Here is a 12,309-nt window from a genome sequence, read left to right on the forward strand (position 1 = left end):
TCCCCTTTCTTCCCCATTCTGATACTCGGTTTGAACTTAAGCAAGTCATCGTCACTATGTCTAGATGCCTAAATGCATTGAGTTGCTGCAATGGGATTGGCTGATTAGGAATTTGTGTTACCAAGCAATTGAACAGGTGTACCTAATAAAGTGGCCGGTGAGAGTATATTTATTTCAGGATAGTGACTATGGCTAAGCATGCCCCTAGGATACATATGCAACCAGAACCACATGCAGCTTAACAGAGTCACTTATTCTAAACTACATACAGCTGTTTCTGACTTGTTTGCCATCATCAGTGCAGTGCATATATAAACCATGGATTTTACACTGTATGGAAAGAGGTTGTAAACTGATAAAAAATAAAATGAAAAAAAAAAAAAAAACTCTGCAAGACAAAATGCATAATGAGCTAGTATGCTCATTATGTAATACCTTAAAACCAAGCTGTTCCAGCGACGCCTGCACATTTTCCCTGAAGTTTCTTCCAGGTTCGTGGAGCTCCGCCTCTGTGACTGGCCGGAGCCACAATGATGTTTCTCCCGTGCATGTGCGCAGGAGCCGCTATTCACAGCACGAGGCTTGGAAAGGAACGGCGCCCATGGCCATTCCTTCAGAGCGCATGCGCTAGAGATGTCACTGGCTGCATGTTATGTAAATATCTCCTAAACGGTATATGTTTAGGGGATGTTTGCACTACCTATAGGTAAGTCTTATTATAGGCTTACCTATAGGTAAATGTTTGCAGAGGAAGTTTACTTCCTCTTTAATAAATTAAACCGAAAACTAAACAAATTTTTCAGTTGTGCACTTTACTGGTGTACTTTACACCAGTGTAGTGGAGGGCTTTTTGGTTGTTTTTAGCCCATCTACACATAACCTATCAGTTTTGTACATTTATATACTTTCTAGGAGAATGAAGCTCTAGAATTTACAAGGATCGAGAGATACTATATCTCAGTGTAATGAGGGAAACCTGAAAACACCAGTTCCTTATGTATAATTTGGTTGGTGTCACTGTGAATGTGTGACAGGTATGCTTTACAACAGGCTCTATGTTTTCCTCTGTCATCTGTCAGCCTGATCAGTACATGTCTCTGAACATAGCATGAATCCTGCTAGTTTTGTGTCCTGGAGAAATCTCCTTCTAGCCTCCTGAATCTCACTGGACTCCATCTCCCCGAGACCACATGTGACCCCCTACTATGTTTGATATCCAATACACCAGAAAACAGAAATAACCACAACATAATGGAATATCTGTCTCCTTTATGTCTCCGAGTTCTTCTGCTAACCCAGGATAGCGAGTCCACATATTTGGCATTGCCCTGTGTTTACTAAAAGTACAAACCAATAAAAGGATGATTCGCATGGCCACAATGGTCAGAGAGCGTGGAGACGCTGCACAGGAAATGACTACACACGAGGAATTCTACTCAAGCAAATTGGCAGTTATGCTGTTCAGACGTTTATTATCCATGTTTACCAAGTAAAGGAAATTAAAAAAGAATCATGTTAAGGAAATGCAATAGTTTAAGGTACAAACTGTGGTTTAATGGAAAAGCAAGATATGGTCTTAAAATGAGAAGCTGTCACAGTTTGTAAATGTTAATTAATGTAACCAATTAGCACCTTTCTTCCCTTCCTCAATTGAAAAAGTTATAATCTGCAATCCATGACCTAACACCCTGGAAACTATCTCTAGACCCAACCTTTCTATTATATTATAGAGAGAAGTACTGTACTGCTAACATAAAGCAGAATAAGAATGTACTGCAGCACTCTTAGAACTTAAAGTGGCCATTGCTGCCATTCCTACTGTCCCATTATCATACCTCCCAACTTTCTGAGATGGGAACGAGGGACACCTATTAGCAAAACTTTGTAGGTATAGGACTAACACCCTGCCATGCCCGCCATAAAGGAGAATTGTGCAAAAAAAAAAAAAAAAAAAAGATTGGTTAAAGCCACAAGTGCTTTTTTTTCTACAACTACTATTCCTTTATATTGGCTTTTGGGATTTACAAGTGCAGCAATTTGGAAATTGGGTGAAAGGTTTAGCATAACTCTTTTTTATAGATAAATAGTGCATTTTATATACAACTATATAGATCAGACCAAAATGAGGTCCAAATGAGGAGGAAAGCGGGACAGAGGGACTTTATTCCAAATGAAGGACAGTCCCTCCAAATCAGGGACAGTTGGGAGCAAAGCATTATGACTGGCTGCCTCACTGGCCAAAAGGAAGGGGTGGCGAATTGGAAAATTAATCACTAGTGGAAATAAAAACTCAACATTCAGGCCATGAAAGGACACTGAAAACAGCTGCAGGTATGTGCAGACCACTAGGTTCCAGCACTCATAAAATTAGAATATCATCACAAAGTAAGTTTATTTCAGTAATTCAATTCAAAAAGTAAAACTCATATTTTATATAGATGCCTCACACACAGAGTGATGTATGTCAAGCATTTATTTCTTTTAATTTTGATGATTATGGCTTACAGCTAGTGAAAACCCAAAATTCAGTATCTCAGAAAATTTGATTATTACATAGGACCAATAAAAAAAAAAATATTTTTTAATACAGAAATGTCTATGTACAGTATAGTATGCAGTCAATATTTGGTCGAGGCTCCTTTTGCATGAATTACTGCATCAATGCAGCGTGGCATGGAGGTGATCAGCCTGTGACACTGCTGTGGTGTTATAGAAGTCCAGGTTGCTTTGATAGCGGCTTTCAGCTCATCGACATCGTTGGGTCTGGTATTTCATCTTCCACTTCACAACAACCCACAGATTCTCTATGGGGTTTTGGTCAGGCAAGTTTGGTGGCCAATCAAGCAAAGTGATACCATGATAATTAAACCAGGTATTGGTACTTTTGGCAGTTCTGCTGGAAAATGAAATCAGCATCTCCATAAAGGTGGTCAGCAGAGGGAAGCATGAAGTGCTCTAGAATTTCCTGCTAGAGGGATGTTTTGACTTTGGACTTGATAAAAAAACAATGGACCAACACCAGATGACATGGCTCCCCAAATCATCACTTACTGTGGAAAAATGCTGAAGAGTGGAAGAGTGGAGAGGCACAGAATCCAAGTTGCATGAGGTCCAGTGTGAGGTTTCCACAATTGATGTAGTTATTCATGCAAAAGGAGCCCCAATCAAGTATTGAGTGCATACTATACTGTACATGGACATACTTTTCAGTAAGCCAACATTTCTGTATTAAAAATCCTTTTTTTTTTATTTTTTTTATTGGTCTTATGTGATATTCTAATTTTCTGAGAAACTGAATTTTGGGTTTTTACTAGCCGTAAGCCATAATCATCAAAATAAAAGAAAGACATGCTTGAAAGATATCACTCTGTGTGTAATGCATCTATATAAAATATATGTTTTAATTTTTTATTGAATTACTAAAATAAATGAACTTTTTGATGATATTCTAATTTTATTAGATGCACCTAAATATTTAGTTGCAGGTGTAATTACAAAAACTGGTGCACACAGAATCTTGTGCAGTTGTAACCAACCAACAGTAACCAATCAGCTGTCAGGTTCTATTGTCAAAGCCTAAATGAACAAGGGGAAGCTAGAAGCTTATTGGATACTATGCCCGGCTGCACCATATTCTGTGCGCACCAGTACATCTCCCCCCCTTGAGTCATGTTATGTTATAGTGCAGCCCTATCTTTCAGGGACTGCTATTTGTGCTGCATTTTGTCCCTGTCAAGGCTGAAAAGTAAATATAGGGTGCAAGTTATGATTCATTCAAATGTCCGTTGCTGACTAGTTCTTTTGAATTTTAAAACTGTAGTAAAGTCTGCATTTTTATTTATACCTACAGGTATGCCTTTAGTGAGGCTTACCTGTAGGTGTAGTAAATATCTCCTAAAGGTGCACCCTTTAGGAGATAGTTACTTTAGTAGCAGCCAGTGATGTCACCTGCACCTGTGCATTGCGCTCTGAATGGATGGTGCCATCAATTTAGAGCTCTGGGGTGTGGCTGTAACTCGAATGCGCGAGAGTGACACCATTGCGGCCATTCAAACGGCTAGAGCTTGCAAACCTGAAAGGAAGACCAGGTAAAAATTGTAGGTCTGTCATAATGTGCTAGTAAGCAGTGCCTACTAGCACATTATGACACTATTCTGCGGGGGCCCAATTTTTTTTTTCTGCAGTTTATTATCGATTAAGTGAGCAAAAACTGTCACACAAATGGTTGCAATTTTTGTTTACTGTTATGTTACATGATCAGTTTAGATGCCACAAAAGTGGTCAGCAGTATTTTTTATTTTTAATATTCTAGTTTTCTTTCATGTCAAAACAAGGTTCAACTTCATTTATTGAATAAAACTTCCCTGATAAAGCAAGATTTCAAAAGCCAGGAAAGTTTTTTGGCCAGACATGGAGTTTAGCTGGCAGTCAGAGTTTAGTTGCCAAAAGTCCTCCATTTACATTTTTCGGCCCCAGGTTTTTCATATCTGCCCCTTTAAACATCCTTGGTTCCTGAGAACTCAACAAATGTACCATAAAAGTGTTTTGTCACTGTTCTAGAAAATGAACATGTACTTCCAACCTCTGTAATGCCAGTTTCTGAGTAAACTGAGCACACTTATGAAATGCTTGCTTTATTTAATCCCTTTATTGCCAGACCTGAAAATGTTTAAGATAATAAAGTTTTATGAAAAAATAACACATTTTGCTCTAGCTAATAAGTGCAGTAAAATTCAGTTGCCGCTTTTATCTTAATAGGCAGCATTCTGATAAATGTTGGTTTTTGTGCTGTATAAGGAGGAAATAAAACCCGTTTAATGCTACAGAGGTTAATCTTAGTGGCATGAAACTAAATACCTATGCTTTAAACCCTAACCCGATGAATTCTATATTGAATGGGTTGGAAAGTTCAACTGTAGCTTGATCTAAGAAAGGACAAACTTTCCTTGGCTTGGTATAAAGAAAGAAAAAGATTTCTCTACCATTAGGATTTCGATAGAAGGGCCTGTGTGACGGACACTGACTTTTGCTTTTGAAAAAGAGCGATGATGGCAGCCGCTCTGGTCTGTGTGTTTGAAACTAGCAAACAAGGGAAAGGTGTACATGGCCAGAGTGTAAATATACAAAGAAAATACACAAGGTCCCTGGCACACTTTCAAACTAGACCGAAAAAAAAAAAATCCAAAAATGATTTACGCAGTGCCTTACATATTGCACATTTACATCAGTCCCTGCCACTCAAGGAGCTTACAATCTATGATCCCTATTTTACATACATGCATACCACTGAAAATGAAAGTAAAACAAATCTTCCAATGGGGATTCTCTGATTGGCCTGGGGGTCCCCAAGGGATTCCCTTAATTTGCAGGGATTTCCTCTCACTTCCTGATTTGGCTTTGGAACAGGAAGGGAAGGTAAATCTCCCCAATGGGGCACAGATGGCAAAAAATAAACCAACAAGGGTTATTACCCTCCCTTACTCTATCCAAAAAAAGTTTTGCCTATAGTTTTACTTGAATTCTAAACTATTTCCAACTATGGGGCATACACTGTTCAGCGATAACTTCATGACCTCCCACGTAATATTGAGTAAGTCCCCCTTTTGCCACCAAAACAGATCTGAACCGTAGAGTTATGGACACCACTAGACCTCTGAAGGTATGCTATGGTATCTGGCACTAAACCATCAGTAATCAGTAGCAGATCCTTTAAGTCCTTTAACCACTTAAGCCCCAGGCCTGTTTTTCACACTCGGTGTTTTCTAGCAAAAAAAACAGATTTTAACTTGTAAACTACTTAAAGGGGAAGTAAACCCTCCTCTACAACTTGTACCTATAGGTAAGCCTATATTAAGGCTTACCTATAGGTACTGTAAATATCTCCTAAACATGCACCATTTAGGAGATATTTACTTTGCATGCAGCCAGTGACATCACTGGCGCATGCGCTCTGAAGGAACGACCGTATTTGCACAGCGGTCTTCCAAACGCAATTTTTTGGGGAAAAATTCAATTTTTGGAATTAAAAAATAAGAAACCAGTAAAGTTAGCCCAATTTTTTTTCCATAATGTGAAAGATAATGTTACGCTGAGTAAATAGATACCCAACATGTCATGCTTCAAAATTGCGCACGCTCACGGAATGGCGACAAACTTTGGTACTTAAAAATCCTCATAGGCGACATTTTAAAAATTTCTACAGGTTGCCATCTTAGAGTTAAAGAGGAGGTCTAGGCATCAAATTATTGCTCTTGATCTAACGATCGCGGCGATACCTCACACGTGTGGTTTGAACACCGTTTACATATGTGGGCGGGGTTTCCGTATGCGTTCGCTTCTGCGCGCAAGCTAACAGGGGGACAGGGCACTTTAATTTTTTTTTTCTTTTTACTATTTATTTTATTTATTATTTTTACACTGTTTTTTTAAAAAAAAAAAATTGATAATTTTTATTCCTATTACAAGGAATGTAAACATTCCTTGTAATAGAAATAGGCACGACAGGACCTCTTTTTTGTGAGATCTGGGGTCAAAAAGTCCTCAGATCTCACAAGTACACTAAAAGATGAAAAAAAAATAAAATAAAATGAAAAAAAAAAAAAAATGGGACCTTTAAACCGGTTGCTAGGCAACGACGTTTGCCGTTGCTCCGGTCCTCCAAGACCATAGAGTCGAGTGAGGGCAAGCTTGCGGCGGGGGGGGGGCACCACTTCCGCCGCCCCGGAAGGGTGATCCTGCGACGAATCTGCCGCTGGGACCACCCTTATCGGAAAGCCGACCGCCCACAGTTTAAAAAAAATACCAGGGTTATGGCAGCTATCTGCTGCCATAACACTGGTATTTAGGTTTAAACTGCCGACGTAAATAGTCGTTGGGCGGTCGTTACGTGGTTAAGTTATGAGGTGAGGACTCCATGGATTGGACTTGTTTTTCCAGCACGTCCCACAGATGCTCGATTGGACTGAGATCTGGAGAATTTTCAACACCTCAAGCTCATTGTTGTGTTCCTCAAACCATTCTCGAACCATTCTTTCAGTATGGCAGGGTGCATTAACCTGCTGAAATAGGCCACTGCCATCAGTGAATACCGTTTCAATGAAGGGATGTACTTGGTCAGCAAAAATGTTAAGGCAGGTGGTATGTGTCAAAGTAACATCAAATTGCCTTTGCCAGCTTGCCTTCTTGCCATCCTGGTGCAAACTTTTCCCAAGGTAAAGCAAAGTACGCGCCCTCAGCCATGCACGTGATGTAAAAGAAAACGTGATTCATCAGACCAGGCCACCTTCTTCCATTGTTCCATGGTCCAGTTCTGATGCTCACATGCCCATTGTAGGCACTTTTGGCTGTGGACATGGGTCAGCATAGGCGCCCTGACGAGCCCTGAACAGAAATGGCCTTTCCAAGGAAGCAGAAAACTCTAAAAGCCATCAATCAGAATTCTTCTTTCCTTAAAGTAGACGTCCATCCTAACACTAAAATTTCTGCATTTACAGACCTCCACAATCTAACACTAACCTATCTAGCCCTGTAAAAAAGAAATCAGAATACATACCTTTTTTAAAAGCCGATCTGACCCGATCCCACGTTGAGCTGTCAGCCGCGGCTTCGTTGTGGAGGCGGGTGCAGAAGACACATCCGACAACGGAAGCCCCATAGCAGGGGCTGACTGGCAACTTTTGGCCCAGGGGGCAAGTACAAACCAGAGGCCTAGGGTGCAGTGACTCGGACCCCCTCCCACTCTCCCTCTTCCCAGCCTCCTCCTGACCCCCATTCCATGTTGAAGCCCTGCTCCAGGTACTCTCTACTCCCCAGCCGAATCCAGGTTCCTGACCTGGCCAGCGGAGGCTGGTTGGGGGGGGGGGGGTAGCTGGGAAAGCTCGGTCAGGGCTGGCCGGCGGAGGAGGGTCTTCAGTGTGGCATGGAACCAAATTTTTGCTTCCCTTCACCAGGAATCCTCTAGGCATGTCTGTGGCAGAAGCAGTGCAGCCTTTTTATGGGGCATCGGAGCAGCACGGGGGCAATTGCCCCCCTGCCCCCTGGCCCAGTCCTTCCCTGCCCCACAGTAAGTCTATGGGTGACGTGACTTCCTATTCATTTCACAGCCGCTGCAGTGCTTCCGCCGCTGGAGACAGGATCAGATCGGCTTCAAAAAAGGTATGTATACTGATTTAGTCTTTATAGGACTAGATAGGTTAGTGTTAGATCGTGGAGGTCAGTAGATGCAGGGATTTTAGTTTTAGGGTGGATTTACACTTTAAAGCTGTTCATACACTCGTAGATTTTAAAACAAATATTTGTACAAAAATTATTTTGAAGGCTTGACAAATGCCAGTAGCAAATATTTCAAAATTTCCTTTGCTTTAAACATTTTCTTTTGAATGAATGGACTTTACAGAATAAAAGCCTCATACACTATTAGAAATGCATTGGTTTGAGAAAAATTTTCCATCCAGCTCCTTCAAATTTTCTTATCACCATGGCCAAAAGCGAATGTTGATTTGACCCCCACTAAAGATTAGAAAATTAAACGAACATTCTTACAATGAAACATTTTAAATAAAATTCTACTAGTGTATAGCCAGCTATACAAATATAGATAGCAAAAATGATAGTTGCTAGAGGCAGTAGGACATTTTCTTGTGTGCTCGCTATTTATGTATATGCTCCTTTGTATAGCACTGAGCAAACTTTTGGCGCTATATAATAATAATATATAATAAATATATATACTGTAATAATAATATAAGCCCCTGTATTCTTAACTAAGCTCAAATTATACTATCTTGATAAGCAGCAGAGGAGACACCTAGATGGCTGTTTTGTCTGCTACTTGTGAAATATTTGAGATGCACCCCATTTTCTGATTTTTATTTATGTGATAATTCATATTCAGTTTTATCGACTCTGGTTCCCAATATACTGTACCTGCATTACTTTAACTGTTTTATATTCCACACTTTGGTGACACCTTTTAGCAGAGTATGCAATATATTATTTAAATTATATTTCCTTTTAAAAACCTAAAACTAAAAAGCTACATGCTCAGGTAAACTTTCATCAGCAAGCCAAGTAACATAACAGAATTAGATGGGTAATCACAAGTAGCATGAAGGTTGCTAACATTTAATACAAAATGTATACATTTAACAAAGCATGGCAATTGTTCTGTAGATTATCATATTATGGTCACCGTTCTAGCACCACTTACTGTGAAGTGTTTTGAGGTTGCCCGCTCATCTTTGCTGGAGATCACTTTGGCGCTCCTCCTGGTCTCTTGCAAGCGTTCAATGGATGGTGGCTTGATGAATATCACGTAAGGCTTAAATTCATAGGTCCTTAGGTGTTTTATGCTCTAAAAAAAGGATTAAAAGGAAAAAAAAAATTCAGATATCGGTCCCCGTAAAAAAATAAAAGCATTCAGTAATAGGAAACACATTACATTTCTCAAATATGTACACTCGTACACTAGCATTTAAAACACTTACTGTATCTGCTGTTATTTCAATGGTTAGAAGGCTTTTATTTCCACGCTCTGTGCCAGGCCTGGAAAGTCTGATCAGTTTGGCAGGCACTTCATATACCACAGCCAGTAGGCATTTTGATGCCCAAAGCTTACACTCTGCTTTTTGAATTTGGTGGCAATTATATTTCAAACAGATCTATGTAAACATACGGAATGGATATTTTCATTTCGTACTAAATCCGTTTTGTTCGCCGTCAGCCACCATTGCTGTCTATTAATAACTCCCCTTTTAACTTGGGTGATGTCATATCTGGACAGAAAGTCACATTAAAAGGCCTGGAAATTTTTACTGTTTTTTTTTTTTTTATTCACTCTCATTTGGCGAGTTTAAAGTCCAAATATGTTTGATTCGAAGGTTGTGTTTGCTCCCTTTTCTGGACTGCTTGTTAAGGAAGAAGATTAAATCTTTTTTTTTTATTAGGGTTTGTCATTTTGGCGCAAAAACATTTCAGGTGAAATTGAGTCAAGAGATGTTAAAAAAAAAAAAAAGCGTTCAAGTACATAGGTCAAGGAGGCAAGAGCAGCATCATATTTTAAGGCAGGAGATCGCTGGGTGATATGTGGTGCCAGATCTTCATTTTAGGGATTCAAAGGTAATTCAAAGGTAATTCTAATTTAACACACAAGCTGCCCCAACACAAATTTTAAATGTTGGATTGAAATTCGTCTGGAACTAGCCAAATTTCGATCCATCTATGAGCAAGGTGGTTGTACTGAAGATGATCTATCGATCGACTTCAGTACAACCAGCCTGTCCAGTTTTTCCATAGGGTTACTGCCGCTGGCTATAGCCAGCAGCAGTAATCATTGTGTTGTGATGGCAAGAAAACCCCCCACCGTCAGAATACAATAGCACAGTGGGAGTGGTTCCCCCTATCACCACTGAATGTGTTGATGGTAGAATCGAGCAATTTTCTTTCCTTCAACCCCTAGTTAAAGGAAAGAAAATTGCTTAGTGTATGGCCAGCCTTAGCTGAAGATTTTACAATAAATCAGGTTTCTGTACCAAAGGGGTTTGGGCTCAAAAATCTTTCTACTTGTTACAGTTGCCAGAGAGACTAATTTATCAATAAGTCAGAGCTAGGGAGGAACCCAACCCCTTTCATCCCTCACAGGCTAGCCTGTAAGTTTCCTTAATTTCCTGCAATCAACCGGGTGCCAAGGTGAAGTCCGCTCTTGCTCCACTGTCATCCACCATCCAAATAACAGAGAACACACTGAAGGCACTGAACTCCAGCCACAGTTTATTGAAATGACAGCTGATCACTCTCACCAAACATGTTTCACTGACAGCAGGGCTTAATCATGGGGATGATCTCAGGTAGAGAGTGCTAGAAACTTTTATTCTGGGGCAAACCAACCATTTTAGAGGCTTGTTAGTTTTAAACATCCTCTCCCATCCTGTTGTGCTTTTCCCCAAGTATGGTACATTGTAAGAAGGTGAGACTTCTAGTGGTAGATCAGCATGTAAAGAATGTAAAAAAAATAGAATTTTTGTAAGAACTTACCGTAAAATTATTTTTTTTGAGTCCTCTGACAGACGCAGCGCTTCCAAATTTCATCACAATTGGGTAATGGCGCCCTCTGCAGGAGCAGGCTAGGTAGTGAAACTTCATAAAAAAAAACTTTCCCTAGACACACCTTTAGGGGCTGTCCCTCCAGACATTACCCCTAGACACATTGAGCTTACTAATCAGTTTCGTAGCAAGCAGTACAGGAAGACAACCAACCCCAAAATAGAGGGACGGGGCTGCGTCTGACTCCGAGAAAACAATTTTACAGTAAGTTCTTACAAAAATTCTATTTTCTCTTACGTCCTCTGACAGACGCAGCCCTTCCAAGTTTCATCACAATTGGGAAGTCCCAAAGCAGTGCAGGTGTGAGGGGTGGGAAAAGACTCAACCAACAGAAAACGGCAACGTGTCAACAAGGCCAGAAAAAAACTTAGCCAAAAGGGCAACAAAAGCTCACCAACAGGAGCTAACCCCAGAACAAAATTTCACCCCAAGAAGAGAAAAGCATGTCTCTTCAACAAACAACAGCGCTCAAAACTTTGCAGCCAAAGGAAGCATCCGAGGATGCCATCACTTCAATCTTGTAGTATTTTGTAAAAGTGTGAACAGACAACCAGGTCGCCGCTTAACACACCTGAGCCACAGAAGCCTGATGGCGAAAAGCCCAAGAGGCACTCACGGCTCTAGTAGAATGTACACCTCACAGGGGAAGGAGGCACCTGACCCTTTAGTGAATAGGTCTGAACAATAGTCTATCTGATCCATTTGGAAATGGTTGCAGCGGACGCAGCCGAACCCTTCCGAGGTCCCTCAGGAAGGACAAACAGGGAACCAGACTTCCGAAAAGATTCCATGGCCGACAGGTAAACCCTGATCGCCCGAACCACATCGAACAAATGCAAGGCAAATGCCCAGGGATGCCTGGGCTTCGCACAAAGAGAAGGAAAAACAATATCCTCACAGAGGTGGAAGGCAGACCCCACCTCAGGGAGAAAGGACTGGTTGGGTCGTAGAACAACATTATTCCTATGAACGACCAGAGAAGGAGAACGGCAGGACAGAGCAGTCAATTCAAACACTCTGCGAGCAGAAGTGATAGCCGTCATTGCAAAATGGACAAAACCATATTCAGACCCCACTGATGCAAAGGAGCTCTCAATGGAGGAGTCAGATGACGCACCCCTTGAATAAAGGTGCGAATCAAGGAAGGAGTCGCCAAGGGACGCTGGAAGAAAATGGCCAAGGCCGACACCTGACCTTTAAGCGTGCCCA

General features: G+C 40.8%; 1 protein-coding gene across 1 annotated transcript in view; it reads right to left on the reverse strand.

Moving 5' to 3' along the window:
- Positions 1–12,309, reverse strand: part of MPP7 (MAGUK p55 scaffold protein 7) — a 401,547-nt gene that overhangs the window by 4,471 nt on the left and 384,767 nt on the right. Inside the window, exon 15 of the mRNA XM_082259696.1 lies at positions 9,209–9,352. Within this exon, the coding sequence (XP_082115822.1) occupies positions 9,209–9,352 (144 nt within the window). The remainder of the gene's footprint in view (positions 1–9,208; positions 9,353–12,309) is intronic.

This window comes from Pelophylax lessonae (genome assembly GCF_965119305.1).
Source record: "Pelophylax lessonae genome assembly, chromosome: 5".
NCBI lineage: Eukaryota > Metazoa > Chordata > Amphibia > Anura > Ranidae > Pelophylax > Pelophylax lessonae.